We start from the raw sequence: 25,000 nt of genomic DNA on the forward strand, positions 1-25,000 counted from the left end.
GTGTGTGTGTGTGTGTGTGTGTGTGTGTGTGTGTGTGTGGACTAACAGGTGCTGGAGATAAACGGGTGAGAAGAAGCTGTAATACAGGCGTCACTTGTGTTAAAGCAGACACTAAAAGAAGTGAAGTCTAAATTTATCGTCCTCAGAAGTGTGTGTGTGTGTGTGTGTGTGTGTGTGTGTGTGTGTGTGTGTGTGTGTGTGTGTGCATGTTTCTGGAGATGGGGTTTTATAAAGAATTACAAATACATTTATATTCAATTGATTTATTATTATTATTATTATTATTATTATTATTATTATTATTATTATTATTATTATTATATTTGAGCATGTTATCTCCTGGCATCTATGCACACTCTTTGCACAGTATATTGTATATACCTATATAAACATATATTATTCCCTACTGCATCTTCTCTACATTCTTCCCCCTCACCTCTGTACATATCAACCTCATTCCTTCATTTATCACACTTCTAGTTATTGAATGTAAATAAGCCTCTTCTGCACTTCTGCTTAGATGCTAAACTCATTTCATTGGATCTGTAATTTTATATTATTTTATAATTAATGATATTATTATGCTGAATGAAAAATAAACAAGCTGTAAACATTCTCACTGCTGCAGGCCCCGCCTCCTTTTCACTTGCTTTATACAAAATAGCATGGGCCACATTTGCATACTGCAACCTGATTTGCTCTTATATTTTATGCAGCAATAACTGTCAGCAGTTATTATACCATACTATCGTATACTATACACTATACTATACTGTACTGTACTATACTATACTATACTATACTATACTAAACTATACTATACTATACTGTACTGTACTGTTCTATACTATACTAAATTACACTTCAGTATACTGTACTGTTCTATACTATACTAAATTACACTTCACTATGCTATACTATACTGTACTATACTATACAATACTATACTGTACTATACTAAATTACACTTCACTATGCTATACTATACTGTACTATACTATACTGTACTGTTCTATACTATACTAAATTACACTTCAGTATACAATACTATACTATACTATACTGTGCTATACTAAATTACACTTCACTATACTATACTATACTATACTATACTATACTATACTATACTGTTCTGTTCTATACCATACTAAATTACACTTCAGTATACAATACTATACTATACTATACTGTGCTATACTAAATTACACTTCACTATACTATACTATACTATACTATACTATACTATACTATACTATACTATACTATACTGTTCTGTTCTATACCATACTAAATTACACTTCACTATACTATACTATACTATACTATGCTAAATTACACTTCACTATACTATACCTATACTATACTATACTATACTATACTATACTATACTATACTATACTATACTATACTGTTCTGTTCTATACCATACTAAATTACACTTCAGTATACAATACTATACTATACTATACTGTGCTATACTAAATTACACTTCACTATACTATACTATACTATACTATACTATACTATACTATACTATACATACTATACTATACTGTTCTGTTCTATACCATACTAAATTACACTTCACTATACTATACTATACTGTACTATACTAAATTACACTTCACTATATACTATACTATACTATACTATACTATACTATACTATACTATACTATACTGTTCTGTTCTATACCATACTAAATTACACTTCACTATGCTATACTATACTATACTGTACTATACTAAATTACACTATACTATACTATACTATACTATACTATACTATACCATACTATACTATACAATACTATACTATACTGTTCTGTTCTATACCATACTAAATTACACTCAGTATACAATACTATACTATACTATACTGTGCTATACTAAATTACACTTCACTATACTATACTATACTATACTATACTATACTATACTATACTATACTATACTATACTATACTATACTGTTCTGTTCTATACCATACTAAATTACACTTCAGTATACAATACTATACTATACTATACTGTGCTATACTAAATTACACTTCACTATACTATACTATACTATACTATACTATACTATACTATACTATACTATACTATACTATACTGTTCTGTTCTATACCATACTAAATTACACTTCACTATACTATACTATACTATACTAAATTACACTTCATTATACTATACTATACTATACTATACTATACTATACTATACCATACTATACTATACTATACTGTTCTGTTCTATACCATACTAAATTACACTCAGTATACAATACTATACTATACTATACTGTGCTATACTAAATTACACTTCACTATACTATACTATACTATACTATACTATACTATACTATACCATACTATACCATACTATACTGTTCTGTTCTATACCATACTAAATTACACTTCACTATACTATACTATACTATACTATACTATGCTAAATTACACTTACTATACTATACTATACTATACTATACTATACTATACCATATACTATACTATACTGTTCTGTTCTATACCATACTAAATTACACTTCATACTATACTATACTATACTATACTGTACTATACTAAATTACACTCACTATACTATACTATACTATACTATACTATACTATACTATACAATACTATACTATACTGTTCTGTTCTATACCATACTAAATTACACTTCAGTATACAATACTATACTATACTATACTGTGCTATACTAAATTACACTTCACTATACTATACTATACTATACTATACTATACCATACTATACTATACTATACTATACTATACTGTTCTGTTCTATACCATACTAAATTACACTTCAGTATACAATACTATACTATACTATACTGTGCTATACTAAATTACACTTCACTATACTATACTATACTATACTATACCATACCATACCATACTATACTATACTGTTCTGTTCTGTTCTGTTCTATACCATACTAAATTACACTTCACTATACTATACTATACTGTACTATACTAAATTACACTTCACTATACTATACTATACTATACTATACTATACTATACTATACTATACTATACTATACTATACTATACTGTTCTGTTCTGTTCTGTTCTATACCATACTAAATTACACTTCACTATACTATACTATACTGTACTATACTAAATTACACTTCACTATACTATACTATACTATACTATACTATACTATACTATACTATACTATACTATACTATACAATATTATACTATACTGTACTGTACTATACAATACTATACTATACTAAATTACACTTCACTGTACTATACTATACTGTACTATACTATACTATACTATACTGTACTGTTCTATACTATGCTAAATTACACTTTACTATACAATACTATACTATACTGTACTATACTAAATTACACTTCACTTTAATATACTATACTGTACTATACTATACTGTACTGTACTGTACTGTTCTATACTATACTAAATTACACTTCACTATACTATACTATACTAAATTACACTTCACTATACTATACTATACTATACTATACTATACTATACTATACTATACTATACTATACTATACTATACTATACTAAATTACACTATACTATACCATACCATATTGTACTAAAATACACTACACTACACAATGTTATACTATACTATACTATACTATACTATACTATACTATACTATACTATACTATACTATACTATACCATACAATGCTATATTGTACTAAATTACACTACACTATACAATATTATACTATTTTGTAACATACTATACTATATTATACTATGCTATACTACACTATACTATATTACTGTACTAAATTATACTAAACTATGCAATATTATACTAAACTATTTTGTACTCTAAATATATATATTTTTATTTTAACAAAATCTAATGATTTGTACTAATAATGCTATCAAAATGACTCGCCCCCCCCTATGCCTCCTTTTAACATTTATCATGGATTTCATTTGCATGCTGGACTCTGATTGGCTCTTATATGCAGATGCAGTAAGAATGGTTAAGTGTTTAATACTAAAGCAGTGTTCACAGTGAGATGTTTTTTGTCCAAAAAACCTATTTGGTAGCATCAGATAACTGGTTTAATTCTGTAATTACTTTTAGAAACACAACCAAGATGACATACCCTGTACCCTTTTTTTGTATCATTAACAAAATAGTTTTTATTTCTTTATGGGTAAAAAGTAGAAGAAAAGGGGGCTAAAAAGGGGCCATATCTAAAATGTTTTATTGTGTTATAAGTATTAATAAATAAACTAATTATTTAAATATTAATTATTAATAAATTAATATAAATGTAAATGTAAATTTGTACATGAGTGTTGCTTTTTTGTTCATATGCATTCATGGTGTATATAGTGTGTATAGAGTTAGTATAAGTGTGTTAATTTAGGCTGTGTGTGTGTGTGTGTGTGTGTGTGTGTGTGTGTGTGTGTGTGTGTGTGTGTGTGTGTGTGTGTGTGTTTTATAGTTAATTCCATTCTTAGAAATAAAATGGAGCTGATCTGTGTTTAGTAATAAAAATTGGCCATTTTATAGTAATAATTACCATATGTCCTAGTAACACATCTATTGCCTTTGTGTGTGTGTGTGTGTGTGTGTGTGTGTGTGTGTGTGTGTGTGTGTGTAAATAGAATATAAATCCCATTATATAAAAAAAACTTAAACCGAGCACACGACAGTGTTTTATGACTTGCACACTTACAGTCCAGTCTCTGTTTCTTTAACTGTGTCTGATGTTGAAGTAAATATCGTTAAAGAAACTCGTTAGAAAACATTAAATAGATCAGCACACAACATCAAACAATCTAGTGAGGTGGTGGAGAAGGAGGAGGAGATGGTGCATATGAAGGTGTAGGAGGAGGATGTGGATGTGGGAGGTGGTAGAGGTGGATAAAGTGGTTGTGGAGCATGAGCAGGGAAAGGAGAAGGAGGAGGAGATGGAGGTGGTGGAGTAGATTCAGTAGGAGAAGGAGGAGGTAGATGAGGAGATGGAGGAGGAGGAGGAGAAGGAGGTAGATGAGATGAATGAGGGGATGGAGGAGGAGGTGAAGGAGAAGCTGGATGAGAATATGGAGGAGGAGGTGGGGAGAAGTTAGATGAGGAGATGAAGAAGGAGGTGGAGGAGAGGGTAGATGAGGAGATGAAGGAGGAGGTGGAGGAGAAGTTAGATGAGGAGATGGAGAAGGAGGTGGAGGAGATGGTAGATGAGGAGATGGAGGAGGAAGGTGGGAGGTGGTGGAGGTGGATTAAGTTGTTGTGGAGCAGGAGAAAGAGGAGGAGATGGAGGTGGTGAAGGAGATTCAGTAGGAGAAGGAGGAGGTAGATGAGGAGATGGAGGAGGAGGAGAAGGAGGTAGATGAAGAGATTAGATGAGGAGATGGAGAAGGAGGTGGAGGAGAAGCTGGATGAGAATATGGAGAAGGAGGTGGAGGAGAAGGTAGATGAGGAAGTGGAGGAGGAGGTGGAGGAGAAGGTAGATGAGAAGGTGGAGGAGAAGGTAGATGAGGAGATGGAGGAGGAGGAGGTGGAGGAGAAGGTAGATAAGGAGATGGAGGAGGAGATGGAGGAGAAGGTAGATGAGGAGGTGTGTTACAGAGCAGTCGAGGTCACCGTGTGACGTGTAAAGACCAACTTTAATCTCAGTAATCTCAGCTCACACACTTTAAATGCAACTGTATCACCTTCAACACACTGATGTCTTTAGCAGCTGTGTGTGTGTGTGTGTGTGTGTGTGTGTGTGTGTGTGTGTGTGTGTGTGTGTGTGTGTGTGTTTGAAGTAAGAATTAACCAATGGCTTATATTATATTTCATTGAAATATTCAATGGATTCTCATATGCTCCGTCTGTCTCTCTCATACACACACACACACACACACACACTTGATAAGTAACTGAATAAGCCCTAGCACTGCTATACAGTAGAAGCTAAATATGACATTAAATCAACATACATGACAAATCCGAGGCGATATAAATGTACAGTGGGTGGGATAATTGAGTGGGCGGGACTATATCATGTTAGCCCCACCCACTTGATAATCCCACCCACTGATGATTTATAATAAGTAGATAGTAGCAGTCATTTGATTTGTTCTCTGTAAATTCTTACTAACAAACACTGTGATGTGAGTTTCTCCACGGCCTCGAGAGCTGCTCTCATTCAGACTCTACACTCAGTCTGGTATAGTCTGGTGCGTCATATGAATCTTTTACATGCTTCTTACACACACACACACACACACACACACACACACACACTTTTAAAAATGCACTGCAGTCGATTCACTTTAAAAGGAACCAAAAGTGAATTCCTCTATATGTATTATTTAAGTGTTGTTTTGCTGTAATGGCTTCAAAAAGTGTGTGTGTGTGTGTGTGTGTGTGTGTGTGTGTGTGTGTGTGTGTGTGTGTGTGTGTGCTTCCTTTCTTTTGTTGGATGAAAGTAAACACACCCGTTTCTTTGATCCCACAGGGACGTTGCGCTTCTTCTTAATAAATTTTACATTAGTTATTTCCAGCTTCTGAGTGTGTGTGTGTGTGTGTGTGTGTGTGTGTGTGTGTGTGTGTGTGTGTGTGTGTCTGTGTGTGTCTGTGTTTGTGTGTGTTTGTGTCTGTGTGAGCGCACAGTGGACAATCGCCAATTGTGAGCAGACGCTTTAAATATCACACGACTCTCAGGATTATATTTATAACGCTGACATTTCTGCCAAACGCTTCATTATGGAGCTCTGAGTGAGGAACTGCAGAACACATGAAGAACACGTGAGTGAGAAGACCATCAGCCTAAAGTTGTTCTGGGAGAAGAAATTGAAAAAAAGAAGTACAGCTGGAAGAGGTAGGGCTTCAGATGTCGTTTAATAACTTTATTCCACCACCTCAGTGCCAGAACAGAGAAGAGACTGGAAGCAGAATGAAGAGAATGTGGTGTCAGTGGTGGAGTGATCGAGGATGGAGGGATGAGTGATGGAGCGATAAGATGTAGTGATAAAAGATGGAGGGATGAGGTGTAGTGATAGAAGATGGAGGGATGAGGTGTAGTGATTGAGGATGAATGGATGAGTGATGGAGTGAGAGGATGGAGGGATGAGGTGTAGTGATAGAGGATGGAGCGATAAGATGTAGTGATAGAGGATGAAGAGATGAGGTGTAGTGATAGAGGATGGAGCGATAAGATGTAGTGATAGAGGATGAAGAGATGAGGTGTAGTGATAGAGGATGGAGGGATGAGGTGTAGTGATAGAGGATGGAGGGATGAGGTGTAGTGATATTGGATGGAGGGACGAGGTGTAGTGATAGAGGATGCAGGGATGAGGTGTAGTGATAGAGGATAGAGGGATGAGTGATGGAGTGAGAGGATGGAGGGACGAGGTGTAGTGATAGAGGATAGAGGGATGAGTGATGGAGTGAGAGGATGGAGGGATGAGGTGTAGTGATAGAGGATAGAGGATAGAGGGATGAGTGATGGAGTGATAGAGGATGGATGTATTTTTATGGTATCTTGACCTTAATAAATTCACCATTTGAATCTCTGATTCCAGATCAGAGGTCATGGGAAGGTCATTGGGGTTGGAGGTTCCTCTCCTCCTTCTCCTCTTCATCTCCTTCGTCTCATCTGTGTCTCCACCTCTGCCCAGAATCTTCCTCTCCTTCCAAGGTAAGATTGGACACAATGTTTTCCTGCTTTATTTATGCAAATTTCAGTTCCTGTCAACGTGAGGTCACTTCCTCCGACATGCTGATGATACAGTGACGTCACCACGTCGCCATGGCAATTAATTAATCACTGAATTCTGAACAAGACTCTTTTTTGTCTAATGTGTATCAGACGAAACAGTTTGTCTCCTGTGAGACATTCGTTACTTTTAATAAATATCTGGTTGTAATTCCGTCCTTTTGTAGCGTCTTGATGTTACAGAATCATGACGACAGTAATAACAGAATTACAGCTGAATAATAAAACTCCAAAACCACAAACATCAAAATTGATTGCTAGTTTCCTCAGAGGATTCCTAAAGACCGGGAACGAACGAGCTCAGAACTCCGAGTACAATTTGAACCTGGAAAAGTGTACAATTGTTTTGGGTATAAATGGTCCCGGGTGTTTACTTCACTTGTCTTCAATCATCTCTAGTGCATTCCTGTAGAACTGTAGAACACCGTATCACAGAGGTACGGTAACGTATCGTGGTGTTTCCTATCACATCACAATAGTATCGTGTAGTATATGGTTCCTTCATATAGTAATATATAGTGATGTTCTGGATATTATCGTATTGGAATGTGTAGTATTGTAATGTAGCGCAACGTATACAATCGTAATGAAAAGTCTCGTAACCTGTACCGTAAGGTATAATATTGTACTGACAGTTTGTAACATCGTTATGTATCGTGTCGTAACGTGTAGTATCACAATGTATCGTAACATATAGTACGCTATTGTGGCATTTCGTAACATAGTATTGAATTGTATTGTATCGTAATGTGTAGTATCGTACTTTATTGTAACGTATCGTATCATGTCATAACATAGTATCGTATTATATCGTATCATAACTGTAGTATCGTACTGTATACATGTTACATATAGTGTATAGGGTATTGGGACATTTCATAACATAGTATCTTATTGTATTGCTTTATAATGTATCATAACACGTAGAATTGTATTTTAATATGTAGTATTGTATCATATCATATCATAACAAAAATATAGTATCGCATTGTAACCATATGGGATGTGATGCTACATGTTACTATCGTACCTTAATGTAACATCTGGACGTAACATATTGTGTCGTGTATAGAAACATCTTGCATCATGGTATCATGCCATATCATCTACTTCATACGGTATCGCGCCATATTTAACATAATGTAACATCATATAACGTATAGCATTTAAAATATATTGTAACATTGTAATGTAACGTATTGTTGCGTATCATCCCGTCTTTGTATCGGGGTTACGTGCGGCTTTCAACAGAAGATGTGAGCCGTACATAGCATATGATATTGCACTGTATAGTAACAAAGTATCGTGACATAACATATTGTAGGGTATCAGAAAATATAGTATCATATATTGCATTGTATCGTAATATAGATACTGTATGATATTGTATTACAACATATAGTATCATAATGTAGCATACAGTATCTTGTTAGGACATATCGTATCTTATCGTATCACGATGTATCGTAATATATCGTACCGTCTTTGAGGTTTAGTAACAGCGAATAACAGGAGCAGGATGAGGTTGGAGCCGGAATATTTACGCCATCATCCATCATTAAAAAGAGTCTCTTATGTTTTGATTCTGCTGTAATAGCAGGTCAGACGTAGCCAGATGAGTCCGATGTTTGTTTTAAACACACGGGTATTACTGAGGGTTGTGTTTTTAAGGCCGAGGAGACGTCCTGCTGAACTCCATCTCAGACGGTTACTAAGTGTGCAGGAATCTGCATGATCCACCTCAGGGAAATATCCGAGCTGTTAACATGGAAGTCGATGATTTTTATTTTTAACAAAAGGCATCAGTTCTTCAGCAATCCTGCTTTATTTTAGTAAATATTTATATTTATTAGCTCAACACCAAGGTTCTGACACTGGAGACTCCTTTCATAAATGCTGAATATCACCGAATACCAGAAAACCTACAGATTTCATAACCTTTTACTCTGATTTGATGTGCTTGGTACCAAAAGTTTGTGGACACCTGATCATGAGATTGTTGTGTGCTTTTTTTTAAACATCTGGGATTGTCAATAAGCTCCACTCTTCTGGGAAGATGTTCCACTAGATTTTGTGGAGATTTGTCTGAGATTCATTCAACCACTTAGTAAAGTCAGGTACTGACGGAGGTGCGAAGGTGAGGAGGTTCCTGTGGTGCAGTCAGTGTTCACATTCATCATGTTCAAGACAATTGGAGCTCTATAGCAGATCTTCCACCAAATCAGATCTTCATGGATCTTCATAAACCCCACGTCCTGAGCTTCAGGTCCAGCTTCCAGGATCAGCTTGGTGTGTTTCCCCCTCCCCCGCTCTAACGCACCCTTCCATGAAACACTGTTGACTCAGGTGTGACGCAGAAGGTCCTGACCAAAACCTAACTCTGAATTCTGGCGTTCTGACGTTTAGTTTCCTTCTGCCTCACTTCAGCACAGGAAGCTTTTAGGTCCATCTGTAAGGAACATCCCGCTGCAGAGATTATTCTTGGACCTGGTTTACGTTATTCAGCCATGACAGCGTAACACATGCTGTTCATCTGAACTGAGGTAGAGAGGTGTGTGTATGTGTGTGTGTTTGTTTGTATGTGTGTGCGTGTGTGTGTGCGTGCGTGTGTGTGTGTGTGTGTGTGTGTGTGTGTGTGTTCTGCTCTTTTGCTGTTTGTGTTTTGATGGAACTTTGATTCCTTTCTCATTATGTGACTTTCCAGTCATTATGGCTTTCCTTTTTTATTCCCTTTTTTCACCCCCCACTCTCTCTCTTTCTCTCTCTCTCTCATATCCATCCACCTCTATCTTTTCTCCTATCTATCGCTCTCTCTCTCTCCTTCTGTAAACTAGAATGATGCACTTATCTGAAAGGTGTAAATGAGTGTAAAGGAGTGTAAATGAGTGTAAATAATTGTAGAGGAGTTTAAATGAGTGTACAGGAGTGTAAAGGAGTGTAAATGAGTGTAAATGAGTGTAAATAATTGTAGAGGAGTGTAAAGGAGTGTACAGGAGTGTAAAGGAGTGTAAATGAGTGTACAGGTATGTAAATGAGTGTAAATGAGTGTAGAGGAGTTTAAATGAGTGTAAAGGAGTGTAAAGGAGTGTAAAGGAGTGTACAGAAGTGTAAATGAGTGTACAGGAGTGTAAATGAGTGTAAAGAAGTGTAAATGAGTGTACAGGAGTGTAAAGGAGTGTACAGCAGTGTACAGGAGTGTAAATGAGTGTACAGGAGTGTAAATGAGTGTAAAGAAGTGTAAATGAGTGTACAGGAGTGTAAAGGAGTGTACAGCAGTGTACAGGAGTGTAAATGAGTGTACAGGAGTGTAAATGAGTGTACACTAGTGTAAAGGAGTGTAAATGAGTGTACAGGAGTGTAAATGAGTGTACAGGAGTGTAAAGGTGTACAGCAGTGTACATGAGTGTAAATGAGTGTACAGGAGTGTAAAGGAGTGTAAATGAGTGTACAGGAGTGTAAAGGAGTGTACAGCAGTGTACATGAGTGTAAATGAGTGTACAGGAGTGTAAATGAGTGTACAGGAGTGTAAAGGAGTGTACAGGAGTGTAAAGGAGTGTAAATGAGTGTACAGGAGTGTAAATGAGTGTAAAAGAGTGTAAATGAGTGTACAGGAGTCTAAAGGAGTGTACAGCAGTGTACATGAGTGTAAATGAGTGTACAGGAGTGTACAGGAGTGTAAAGGAGTGTAAATGAGTGTACAGGAGTGTAAAGGAGTGTACAACAGTGTACATGAGTGTAAATGAGTGTACAGGAGTGTAAAGGAGTGTACAGGAGTGTAAAGGAGTGTACAGGAGTGTACATGAGTGTGAATGAGTGTAAAGGAGTGTAAATGAGTGTACAGGAGTGTAAATGAGTGTAAAGGAGTGTAAAGGAGTGTGCAGCAGTGTACATGAGCGTAAATGAGTGTACATGAGTGTAAAGGAGTGTAAATGAGTGTAAAGGAGTGTAAATTCAATTCAATTCAATTCATTTTTATTTGTATAGCGCTTTTAACAATGAACATTGTCTCAAAGCAGCTTTACACAGATAATGTGGTGATTAAACATAAATATGTTCTTTGTAAGTATGTTTGTCCCTGATGAGCAACTGTGGCAAGGAAAAACTCCCGAGATGGCATAAGGAAGAAACCTTGAGAGGAACCAGACTCAGAGGAACCCATCCTCATCTGGGTTGCACCAAATGTCCATTTGAAGCAGATATACAATGTTGTGGGGTACAGTGATGATGATCAGAAGCAAACTGCACTCCCGAGTCAGTGCAGCAGACCGCCGACACCAACTACAGTCAATCCGTCCTCAAAGCACCCGTTCTACTCCGAATTAAGAGACCGTCCCGAGCTGCACAGAAGTGTGAAGATCCAAGGAGGGAGAGGGGCAGGAACACTGGTCACTGGAGCCTCAGGAGCATGTTTAACTCGACCGAAGAGAGAGAGAGAGAGAGAGAGAGAGAGAGAGAGAGAGAGAGGGTGACGGGAAGAGAAGGATATGGATTATTAAGTGTAACTATTGGTGTACGAAAGTTAATGTCACTGTGCAGTTTGGACTCCGGCAAGACTCGCTATGGCAGCATAACTAAAAGGGAGAACCAGAAGGTAACACAGACATGAGGATCTCTGGGATGAGGCGACCCACCACACCACCGTCAACAAACCTGAGTGAGCGTGTGAATGTGAGGGGCGACAGCATACAAATATACCAGTTCACCAAACACTCTATATCCATGTTCCTCAGATCTGTGCCTTTACCTAAGAAATCTACTGATAAAAGGCTTGACTAAATAAATCGTTTTCAACCTCGACTTGAACACTGAGACTGTGTCTGAGTCCCGAACACTGATTGGAAGGCTGTAAATGAGTGTACAGAAGTGTAAATGAGTGTAAAGGAGTGTAAAGGAGTGTATAGCAGTGTACAGGAGTGTAAATGAGTGTACAGGAGTGTAAAGGAGTGTAAATGAGTGTACAGGAGTGTACAGGAGTGTAAATGAGTGTACAGGAGTGTAAAGGAGTGTAAAGGAGTGTACAGGAGTGTACAGGAGTGTAAATGAGTGTAAATGAGTGTACAGGGGTGTACAGGAGTGTAAATGAGTGTGCAGGAGTGTACAGGAGTGTAAAGGAGTGTAACTGAGTGTACAGGAGTGTAAAGGAGTGTACAGGAGTGTACAGGAGTGTAAAGGAGTGTGCACTGGATGCTTTCTGGATTATTGTCTGTGCCCAGACTCCAGTTCAGCTCCTGATTCAGTTCCTCAGTGTGAATGAAAGACCATATGTGCAGTGTGGAGGAATGTTTCAAGGAAAGGGGAAAGATTAAAGAAAGAAGGGAGACGATGATGAACCTCAGGGCCGCAGCTATGTCTCATTACACTGAGTAATTATTAAAGCATGCTGCTCACACACACACACACACACACACACACACACACACACACACACACACACACCGAGTTAGCATCCAGAGCAAAATAAGTCTGGAGACTCCTTCTATTAGAGCAACAGCATAATCAGTTCTTATATTAATCAATACATCAGGGTGTGGCTACAGTGTAATCAGTCCATCAGTGTGTTTATCAGGGAATGGCTACAGCTTGATTAGTAAATCAGGATGTGGCTACAGCTTAATTAGTACATCAGGGAGTGGCTACAGATTAATTTGTACACCAGGGTGTGGCTACAGATCAGGGAGTGGCTACAGATTAATTGGTAAATCAGGGAGTGGCTACAGATTAATTAATACATCAGGGTGTGGCTACTGTGTAATCAGTCCATCAGTGTGTTTATCAGGGTGTGGCTACAGCTTAATTAGTACATCAGGGTGTGGCTACAGCTTAATTAGTAAATCAGGGTGTGGCTACAGATTAATTAGTAAATCAGGGAGTGGCTACAGATTAATTAGTAGATCAGGGTGTGGCTACAGTGTAATTAGTATATCAGGGTGTGGCTACAGATTAATTAGTGGATGAGGGTGTGGCTACAGATTAATTAGTAGATCAGGTTGTGACTTTAGATTAATTAGTGGATGAGTGTGTGGCTACAGATTAATTAGTAGATCAGGGTGTGGCTACAGATTAATTAGTGGATGAGGGTGTGGCTACAGTGTAATCAGTATATCAGGGCACAAATATGTAAAAGTGTACAGGAGTGTACAGGAGTGTAAAGGAGTGTGCACTGGATGCTTTCTGGATTATTGTCTGTGCCCAGACTCCAGTTCAGCTCCTGATTCAGTTCCTCAGTGTGAATGAAAGACCATATGTGCAGTGTGGAGGAATGTTTCAAGGAAAGGGAAAGATTAAAGAAAGAAGGGAGACGATGATGAACCTCAGGGCCGCAGCTATGTCTCATTACACTGAGTAATTATTAAAGCATGCTGCTCACACACACACACACACACACACACACACACCGAGTTAGCATCCAGAGCAAAATAAGTCTGGAGACTCCTTCTATTAGAGCAACAGCATAATCAGTTCTTATATTAATCAATACATCAGGTGTGGCTACAGTGTAATCAGTCCATCAGTGTGTTTATCAGGAATGGCTACAGCTTGATTAGTAAATCAGGATGTGGCTACAGCTTAATTAGTACATCAGGGAGTGGCTACAGATTAATTTGTACACCAGGTGTGGCTACAGATCAGGAGTGGCTACAGATTAATTGGTAAATCAGGGAGTGGCTACAGATTAATTAATACATCAGGGTGTGGCTACTGTGTAATCAGTCCATCAGTGTGTTTATCAGGGTGTGGCTACAGTGTAATCAGTCCATCAGTGTGTTTATCAGGTGTGGCTACAGCTTAATTAGTAAATCAGGGTGTGGCTACAGATTAATTAGTAAATCAGGGAGTGGCTACAGATTAATTAGTAGATCAGGGTGTGGCTACAGTGTAATTAGTATATCAGGGTGTGGCTACAGATTAATTAGTGGATGAGGGTGTGGCTACAGATTAATTAGTAGATCAGGTTGTGACTTTAGATTAATTAGTGGATGAGTGTGTGGCTACAGATTAATTAGTAGATCAGGGTGTGGCTACAGATTAATTAGTGGATGAGGGTGTGGCTACAGTGTAATCAGTATATCAGGGCACAAATATGTAAAAGTTTTCAGAAGTATCCTGGGCTGATTTATGTAGCAGGCTTATTTATACACTCTTGGATATTCCAGATGTTCAGCTTCCAGTTCATTTAAATGATTGTTTTCTTTACATTGTAGATCTTGGATTTAGTTTTGATTTAAAGTCCTGCTGTTAATCTCATTTAGTTTTCGGGGTTTATGCTTAAAATCATTTTATTGTGTCAAACAGAAATCTTATGGCTGGTGCAGACGTGTGCTGTAGATCTTCTCACAGGAGGTCTACATTATACACTGTGCCATTTGGAAAACCTCTTTTTGTGCTATTCTGCTCCTGGGAACTTCTGTGGAAATGTAGAGGAGCTTCTGGATCTTTTCCAAATCATAAAACCAGAGAAAGTGTGGAGCAGTGAGTTTTAGGACGTGCTGGAGATTCCGTCGTGTCCCACGCCATGGGGAGAGATTTCCTCCAGGTTGTAAAAAAGAGAGTAAGAAGAAAAGCCTGAGGAACGATGGTGAGATGTCAGGTGGGGCAGCACCTGCTGGGAGAACTTACGAAGGTTTTTCTATTCTGAACGCTACAGGATCGTTCGATCCTGATCGTATTAAAAGTAAATGTGCAGTAAGAGGGTTAATTACACTGTCCTGTGGGCATGGCAGCAGTAAAAGTTAATTCTAGGCTTCTCAGAATATCTCCTCATCAGTCTGCATTTTCACTCCTGCTTCTAACCAGAGCGTTTTTTTTTTCCGTGGATTTGTGGGTATAATGTTTGGTATTGAACCTTCTTTCTGTGTTCTCCTTAAAATAGTTCTGACTGTTTATTGATGTTTATTTATGTGATCGAGCTACGTTTCCGAGTTTGAGCAGCAGATTTCCTCAAGTCTGAATAATTTGGATGTTCCTGCCAGCTTTGTGTGATTCTTGTCTCCCTGTGGATCCATCTGTAGATCAGAGTGGTGGTTCCTGGTGTCCAGAGGTGCTTGGTGTGTTCAGAGATGCCTAGTGGTGTCTGGTGGTGTCCATTTATGTCATTATTGTCAGGAGGTACATGGTGATGGTGCCTGATGGTGTTCAGGGATGAGTAATGGCACCTATTGTTTCTCAGTGGTGCTTGGTAGTGTCCAGGAGTGCATGGTGGAATCTACTAGTGCCAGGTGGTGCTTGGTGGCACATAGTGATGGTGCCAGATGCTCTTCAGTGGTGCCTGGTGATGCCCAGTGGTGACTGGTGGTGTTAAAAGGAACCTGGTAGTGCCAGTTAGTGCCTGGGGGAATCCGTTGGTTCCCAGTGGTGCACTATGGTCCCTGAAGGTGTCTGATGTGATCTATGGTTGTCTTCTGGAACCTAGTGGTATCTGGTGGTGTCCAGTAGTGGTATCTACTTAAAAGAGTTTGCAAGTTTTTCTGTAGTCGCTATTCCGAGAGAGAAATTTACTATAACTAATATGAAAACTGGCACACACACTTCACTTACTGTACACTGTAATATAAGTTATATATGTGTGTGTGTGTTTGTGTGTGTGTGTGTGTGTGTGTGTGTGTGTGTGTGGTGAGGTCTCTCTCGCTGCATTTCCAGCTGAGTCATAGCGTTTACTGCCCCTGAGGTTTTTTTTGCCCTGTGTATTAAAAGCAAAGTTCAAGCCATCAAATGCTTTAAAGGACATTTCTGGCATGTTTCTAAGCCACGAAGAAAAAAAACCCCAGCAACATCTGATTTTTATCTTAACGACGGTCCAAGAAACTCCAGGCGAGCGTTTATCCAGAACCGGTCGTGGAGTGAGTCGAACATTCCTCAGATTCCTTGTTATGGAGATCCGGTCTGGACTTATCTCACTGCGGATAATGCTATTACAGATGGTTATTAGTTTTACAGGATAAGATTTAAATCAGCACAATGGGATCATCAGACACCTTCATATCACCAGGATTTCCATTATATGTTGAGGAAAACTCCCAACTTCTGAGTTTTCAGAGCGGATGCACAAGACGTTTTATGGTCTATATGGAAAGCTTTAAAGTATTTTTAACATTTATTTACTATAAAAAAAAAGCACTGTATAGAGAATCAGTGACTTTCCTTAAAAGCTTTTTACATTGGGAAAGTTCCTGGGATTCAGAATCGTGTTTTACACAAATTCAGTGCGTTCTCTGGACTTTTAACAACCAAGTGAGAGTTATGAGGACAGTGTTCATTCTGGATCACCATTTTAGCCATCTACAGTGTGTTGCCAAAAATATTGGAACACCTGACTTTTCCATCCATATGTGGTTCTTCCCCAGGTACACAATTGTATACAGGTCTTTGGATGCATGAAATGTTGCCTTTACTTGAATTTCTAGACCCAAACCTGTTCCAGCATGACAGTGTCCCTGTGCACAAAGCCAGCTTCATGAAGATCCACTTAGCATGGTTTGACGGGGAAGATCTCCCGCTGTAGAGCTTCAACACTATTGACCATGATCAACGCAAATGTTGACAAGATGTGAACCTCCACATCTTCTCACCTACATCAGTACCTGATTTTACTAACAGCCTTGTGTCTAATTGAGCGAGTGGACCATCTTCCCAGAAGAGTGGAGCTTATTATAGTCCCTAGACCCTAGAGTCCCTAGAGCTATAATCTGTAAATTAAAAACTTGCCGTTACTAAAGAAACATTCTCGTATTCAGAATCAGGAATTCAGCACGAGCACCTTGGACGCTAACACAACATTCATTCCAATTTTGAGTTTCCAACATGTTGTTTTCTCCCAAGCAACAGTTTTTCTTTTCCATCCAAACACAAATATATATTAGATCTCTGCATACACCAACTTGTGGAAATAACAACACACACAGAACATACTGGGGAGTCGAGGAGTCCTGGTGGATTCTGGGGTTTTTCCTTCTCCCAGAACTGAATTTCTGTTAGAAACATAGACCAGGGTGAAATGAGCGTGTTAGCATGAGGGAAGTGCTGAAATATTTACGACTGGGGTTGAGGAACGTTCATGCCTTTGTGTTAAGTTCAAGCTCATCAATGGGAATTGTTCAAACACAGTAAAAAATACACTGTCAGAATACGGTCTCGATTCAGAACTAATCTGATAAATACTTGTGTGTTTGGGGGCGGAGTTTGGATAAAACAGGGGGGCACGAGTCTGGGACCTGTATAAATTCCAGTGCCGCCGTCGGACAGTTTGTTGTCATACTGAAATGTATGTTTGGGAACTGTGAAAGCTCAGTGGTTAATGCACTGGGTTATTGATCGGAAGTTTGGAAGTTCAAGCCAAGCTGCCACTTTTGGGGCCCTTGAGCAAGGCCCTTAATCCTCCAGGGATTCTGTATCATGGCTGACACTGTGCTCTGACCCCAGCTTCCTAACAACTTTGGGATATGTGAAGAAAGAATTTCACTGTACTTTGAAATGTATAAAGCACCATAACTGTTTTTGTTGGCTGCAAAAAGTATTGAGTTCCGTGATATCAACATGGCCGTTCCTAGCGTTAATAATAACTAAAATAGTACTATAAATAGTACTATTCTGCCCTTTAATTAGATAAACATTAGCCTCCGTCATACACACACACACACACACACACACACACACACACACACACACACACACACACACAATAATGATTTATATTCATAACACTGACCACACTGTGCACAGCTAAGATTTCCAGATTAACTAGCCGATTGCAAAATCATCCTCCTTCATACACACACACACACACACACACACACACACACACACACACACACACACACACTGCCTTGCTAGTTAAAGCCCCCACCACCACCACCACCACCATAATACCCACCTAGCTTTCAAGACTAAGCTCTGCAAAGCATTTTGTGGTCTGAAGAAATGCAGATGAAGTGATTTTCCATGCGGAACATGCCAGAGGTCTTAGCAAGAACTTCTCTGCTTTAATGACGAGAGGAAACACTGACACTGGAATAAGCTGATTTATGTTCAGGACAGAAAGCAGGACGTATGGAAAGAAAGGTCGTTCGTTTAAGGTTTGTTTCCTCTGTTGGATTAGTCATCATCGGTCTGTCAATGTGCCAGAGGAAACGAATCATTAGCTTTACGTTCAGAATCAGCGACGCATTATGGTTTACACGCAGACGTTAGAAACAGTCGAGTGAAGTTCCAGATCTCCACTCACCTTCTGAGACCACCGAAACTGCTCGTCTGCACTAAAACAACACTAAAAACACTCTCATTTACTGCACATACGAAGAACTTCAACCTGTCAGTCGTTTCTTTACTGCAGTAAGACATCGTCCACCATCGTTTTCATTTCTCCACAAACAGGTCATATGACTGTGTCACGTGACCAAAAATCACAGTTTTTAATATATTCACTACAGCTACAATTCATCCACACGTGGCCGTTTCCAGGTCGTTGGTGTGTTTCTTGGTGTGAAGAGACTGAAACATATAGAGAAAGATGCGTTTTTTACATTTCATCTTTTCAGTTCAGAGAATCCTCTTAATCTTCATGTGCGGAACAGGACTCTGAATACCAGGAACTTTCCTCACTCAAATACGGACCCAATGTTTAGGCTTTAGGTGTGAATCTGCATAAATCAGCATTATTTTAGCTATTTTGATTTTCAAACTGTATTAAATTTCCTACCCTGCACTTTCTCACTCTGTCTCACCCTGCCCTCCCATGTTCCGCCCTGTGCTGCTGTGCTTTGCCCTGCCATGTCCAGTCCTGTCCTGTCCTGCTCTGTCTGGTCTAGTCCTGTCCTGCCCTGTCCTGCTTTGTCTGGTCCAGGCCTGTCCTGCTCTGTCTGGTCTAGTCCTGTCCTGCCCTGCCCTGCCTTGTCCTGTCCTGTCCTGTCCTGTCCCGCCCTGTCCTGCCCTGCCCTGCCCTGCCCTGCCTTGTCCTGTCCTGTCCTGCTTTGTCTGGTCCAGGCCTGTCCCGTTCTTTGTGTTTTGTCTTGTTGGGCCCTGTCCTTCCCTGCCCTCTCCTGTCTTTTCCTGTCCTTCCTTGCCTTGTCCTGTCCTTTCTGGTCCTGTTCTGCCCTTCCTGTCCTGTCGTGCCCTGTCATTATCTGTCCTGTCCTGTCTTTCCCTGTCTTTTCTGTTCTGTTGTGCCCTGTCATTATCTGTCCTGTCCTGTCTTTCCCTGTCTTTTCTGTTCTGTTGTGCCCTGTCATTCTCTGTCCTGCCCTTCCTGTCCTGTCGTGCCCTGTCATTCTCTGTCCTGCCCTTTCCTGTCCTGTTGTGCCCTCTCTTTCCCTGTCCTACTCTGTCCTGTCCTATCCTTCCCTGTCCTGTCCTGTCCCTCCATGTCCTGTCTTTTTGTGCACTGTCCTTGTTTTTGCCCTCCATCCCAGTAATTACTCTCTATAAAGCCACCGAACCGCAGTGTCCTTCCTTCACCTCCCACTCAGTAATATACAGCATGTCCACAGTGTCATATATTTGCTTTAACACACACAGACCACATCGAAAGCTTGGACCAAGTGGTTGTGTGTGTGTGTGTTTTCCATCACCTTGTGGTCATTTCTGGCTGCATCGTAAAGCAAACTCAGAATTAGAATGAGTGGTTTTGGCGATGGAGGACGGGATCCGAGCGTTTTGTCTGTAATTACACAGGATTCACGTTCATACACGTGTGATAGAAATCCTCTGAGTCTATAATTAGAAGCTGGAACTGCGCTAACACGTGACCTTATGCTAACCTTGCGTTCATGCTAGCTAGCGACAACTTGCTTGTGTTGGTGTAGTTGTCCTGTGGTGGTCTCTTTGAAGGAAACATGGCCGATTCTCCTCCTCACCCTCTGAAGACTTTGGCATGTTGAAGTTCCTACTCTGGCATCTTCACAGAGTTCGAGTCAGGAATTTACCTGGGCCTTCTTAACTTCAGCTTGTTTCTGTTCAGCTGGAGGAAAACCTTCCTGCTCTTGAGCTTCAGATCACAGATAAACCGAGGTTCTCCTTCCGGAACTTCATGATTTTTTCAGTATAGCCCAGGCCCTGAAGCAACATCATCATGCTCCCACCATGTTTTTCTGTATCTATGATCCTCTAAATCAGGAATGTTATCAGAAGGTGGAGGAACCCTGCTGGAACTCTGAGCTTATCTTATGTGTCTGGGTTCCTCTGTGACTTCCTGGATGAGTTGTTGATGAGCTCCATGAGGAATTTTGTAGGCTGGACATTTCTAAGAAGACTCACTCCTGTTCCAAGTTTTCCTACTGGAGCCTCAGAGCTCCACAAACATCTGTGGACCTTCTTTCCAGACTGATAGAATTCAGAAACTGCCATTTCTCATTTTTTTCAGAAATTCCTTTTGATCTGAGAATCACATCCTGCAGGTTCAGACCTTCTAACCTTCTTCATATTGCTGAAAAGCTTGTGTTTCAGTAATGATTAGGTTCAGAAGGATTACTTTCTAAGTATATCTAATCTGTTTTTCTCTCTCTCTCTTTCTCTTTCTCTCTCTCTCTGTCTCTCTCTCTCTTTCTCTCTCTCTCTATCTCTCGTGTTTTCATTCGCATACATCCACCACCCAAACACACTTGTTTCCTCTCTCTCCTTATTATTCACTTTAACTCTCTCATACACTCGTTCTCCCTCCATCCATCTCTCTCATACACTCATTCTCCCTCCATCCATCTCTCTCACTTACACTTGTGTTCGCTCTGTTTATTTCTCTCAAACATATTTACTCTTTTTTTCTTTTATTGATTAAATTACAGCAGTAGGGTTAAGTGTGTGTGTGTGTGTGTGTGTGTGTGTGTGTGTGTGTGTGTGTGTGTGTGTGTGTGTGGGTGGAAGGGGGGTTGGGGGGTTTGCATGATGCCTTGGCAAAAGCTTAGTGCCCCCTTGACTCCGCCCCCCTGTACACTCATGTATGGGCTTTAGGTGTTGAGCATGTCGACCTTATTTGCATAATACATTTAAATAGTCAGGCAGGTGAAGAAGCGTAGTGTCCACAATCACACTGTTTAAAAAACTCTTTTTACTTTAATAATCAGATATTGAAGGACGAGATCAGACAGGAGTCTCCGTGGACTATGATGTTTGCGGATGATATTGTGATTTGTGGTGAGAGTGGGGAGCAGGTGAAGAAGAGCCTGGAGAGGTGGAGGTACACGCTGGAGAGAAGGGGAATGAAAGTCAGTAGGAGTAAGACAGAGTACATGTGTGTGAATGAGAGGGAGGGCAGTGGAGGGGTGCGGTTGCAGGGAGAAGAGGTGGAGAAGGTGGAGGAGTTCAGGTACCTGGGGTCAACAGTGCAGAGTAATGGAGAGTGTGTTAGAGAAGTGAAGAAAAGAGTGCAGGCAGGGTGGAGTGGGTGGAGAAGAGTGATAGCAGGAGTGATTTGTGGTAGAAGAGTATCTGTGAGAGTGAAAGGGAAAGTTTATAGGACTGTGGTGAGACCTGAGATGTATGGATTAGAGACAGTGGCATTGAGTAAAAGACAGGAGGTGGAGCTGGAGGTAGCAGAGCTGAAGATGTTGAGATGTTCGTTGGGAGTGACGACGATGGACAGGATTAGAAATGAGTTTATTAGAGGGACAGTGCATGTAGGACGTTTTGGAGACAAGGTGAGGGAGGTGAGATTGAGATGGTTTGGACATGTACAGAGGAGGGACATGGGGTATATCAGTAGGAGAATGTTAAGGATGGAGACACCAGGAAGGAGGACAAGAGGAAGACCAAGGAGGAGGTTTATGGATGTGGTAAAGGAAGACATGCAGGTAGTTGGTGTGAAAGAGGCAGACGTACAGGACAGGGGGGTATGGAGATGGATGGTCCGCTGTGGCGCCCCCTGATGGAGGGCTTTATTGATCAGATATTAATGTAAAGAATTGATAATTGATGATCACAGATTAATACTGTTTATGGATCATTTATTTATTTTGATGATTCGGTCAATGTTTTACTCTTCATTTTGCTACATGCTCATTACTTCCTGTTGCTGGTTATTCTGGTAATAATGCGGTTTCCATGGTAATGAATTTTTCACACTTGTTGATTATTAACCGATTGCCTGGTAGGTAATAATTCTTGTTGCCATGGTAATACATCTGTCACACTTTATTACATTGTTGCCATGGTAATTAATTTAACATACTTGTTGATTAGTAACCAGTTGCCATGGTAGTTAATAATCCTGTTGCCATGGCAATTAATTTGTCACACCACATGCTGACACTGGAGACTCCTTCCATTCTCCTTACATCAAACAAACATCCCTTAAAGTAATAAAATAATAATAATAATAATAATAATAATAATAATAATAATAATAATGATGGATTAGTGTGAGATCAGTGATCCGAGTCCAGACTGCTGGAACAGAGCGAGTGTTTCCCTCAGCTTCCCCATAAAACCTGCACAATCGCTCTTCATCTCTCCTTTACAACTTCGCCAGAGTGATTAAAGCTCCTTATACGGTCAGTGTTCACCGTGTGGAGCTGTATCTAATCACATACAACCTGTGTGTGTGTGTGTGTGTGTGTGTGTGTGTGTGTGTGTGTGTGGTAACTGGAGAACACTGAAGGATTGTACTGAAGTCTATTGAAATAAACACAGAGAAGTATTTGATTTGACCGATTGATTAGTAAATCCGGTTACAGCCGGTTTTATGGATGGGATTTTTTATACAGATAAAAAAATCTTTACAATCTTTCCCGGCAACAATAAACAACCAGAGCATTATCGTAACTCTGTAAAAAAAAAAAAAGAAAAAGTTTGTTAGTTTGTGTGTGTGTGTGTGTTTAAACATTTTAGTTAGTTTGTGTGTGTTTTAGAAATGTAAAAAAAAAAAAAAAAAAATATATATATATATATAAATTCCAAACATTTTAGTTATTTTATGACATTTTATTATATTTATTTGTATTTTGTTAACCTGGTCGGTTCATTTTAAAAGTCCTAAATAAAAAAAATGAAAAATAAAGGTGTGTGAATAAAATATTTTTAATGCCATGAGATTTATTTCAATTAACATTTTTATTATTTTATATTTTTTTGGTTCTATTGTACAGGAAAGTTTCTTGTGTTTGTCTAAGGAACGCCCTTGTCATGAGTCCAGCTCTGAGACGTGCTGTGTTTGTGAAGTGATCCAAAGTGTGTGTGTGTGTGTGTTTTCCTGGAAGGAGGACGAGTGACAAACAGACGCGTCTGGCTCGTGTTTGGTGTCTGACCTCAGCTCTGAGGAACGTGGAGAACAAACCCACATGCTCGGGGCAGTTTCAGCTCCAGGGGTTTATTCAGACTAAAACTGAGAGAAGAAATAAAAGTGTGTGATGTGTGTAAGATCTACTCTCGGAGAGACTGAGGGTCGGAGACGGGAGTTTTTTTTTTTCTGTGGTTTTGATCTCGGTGGGATTTGGATTTGGAAGTTTCTTTGGATCGAGGTTTGAGTTCGGTGTCTCGCCCTGAAGCTCCGCCCCTCAAACCAGCAGATCTGATGGAAGAGCTGAGGAGCATGTGATGACCTGAGGATGTTCTGAAGTGACGCTTATCAGCCAGACATCCTGCCCTTTAACGTCACCTCCCTGAATGCTTCAATCCTCTTCCCTTTGAGCATTTCTCATTTACACACAATGGACTTTTTGGACTTTAGTCTGTTCCACATTATAGCAGCTATAAACGTCTTTCTCCAGCCTCTTTCTGGGTTGTCACGTTGCCATGGTGATGGCACGGCCACGTCATGCGGTGATCACGTGATGAGGTGATTGTCCTGATGATTTCGGAAAGTTACAGCTTCAGCCATGACACTGGAGACGCCTGAAAAATATTATATAAACAGTTCTTTAAGGGAAAAATGGGTGGGATTTATCATGAGGTTTAACACACACACACACACACACACACACACACACACACACACACACACACACACACACACACACACAATAGGGCTAAATATCTTTATAAAGTATAAAAAGTGTGATTTATTTTATAATTAATACAAAATAAAATAAAATGAGTAAGTAAATGCTACTGAAATAAAAATAAAAAATCTATTTAAATATTGAAAATAATGTAAAAGAAATAGTCTACATTCTTTTTTACTAAAATGTATTTGAATATTTTATATTGTAAAAATTTAATATTAAATAATAATATTAATAATATTCATGAATTAATACATAATTAATAATAATAATAATAATAATAATAATTATATTATAAATTAAATATTTTTTA

General features: G+C 39.2%; 1 protein-coding gene across 1 annotated transcript in view; it reads left to right on the forward strand.

Annotated features, from left to right (window-relative positions):
* Window positions 1–25,000, forward strand: part of sema3c (sema domain, immunoglobulin domain (Ig), short basic domain, secreted, (semaphorin) 3C) — a 39,667-nt gene that overhangs the window by 208 nt on the left and 14,459 nt on the right. Inside the window, 2 exon segments of the mRNA XM_046873342.1 lie at window positions 6,760–6,868; window positions 7,572–7,687. Coding sequence (XP_046729298.1) covers window positions 7,582–7,687 — 106 coding nt within the window. The 5' untranslated portion in view covers window positions 6,760–6,868; window positions 7,572–7,581.

This window comes from Silurus meridionalis, chromosome 18 (genome assembly GCF_014805685.1).
Source record: "Silurus meridionalis isolate SWU-2019-XX chromosome 18, ASM1480568v1, whole genome shotgun sequence".
Taxonomy (NCBI): domain Eukaryota; kingdom Metazoa; phylum Chordata; class Actinopteri; order Siluriformes; family Siluridae; genus Silurus; species Silurus meridionalis.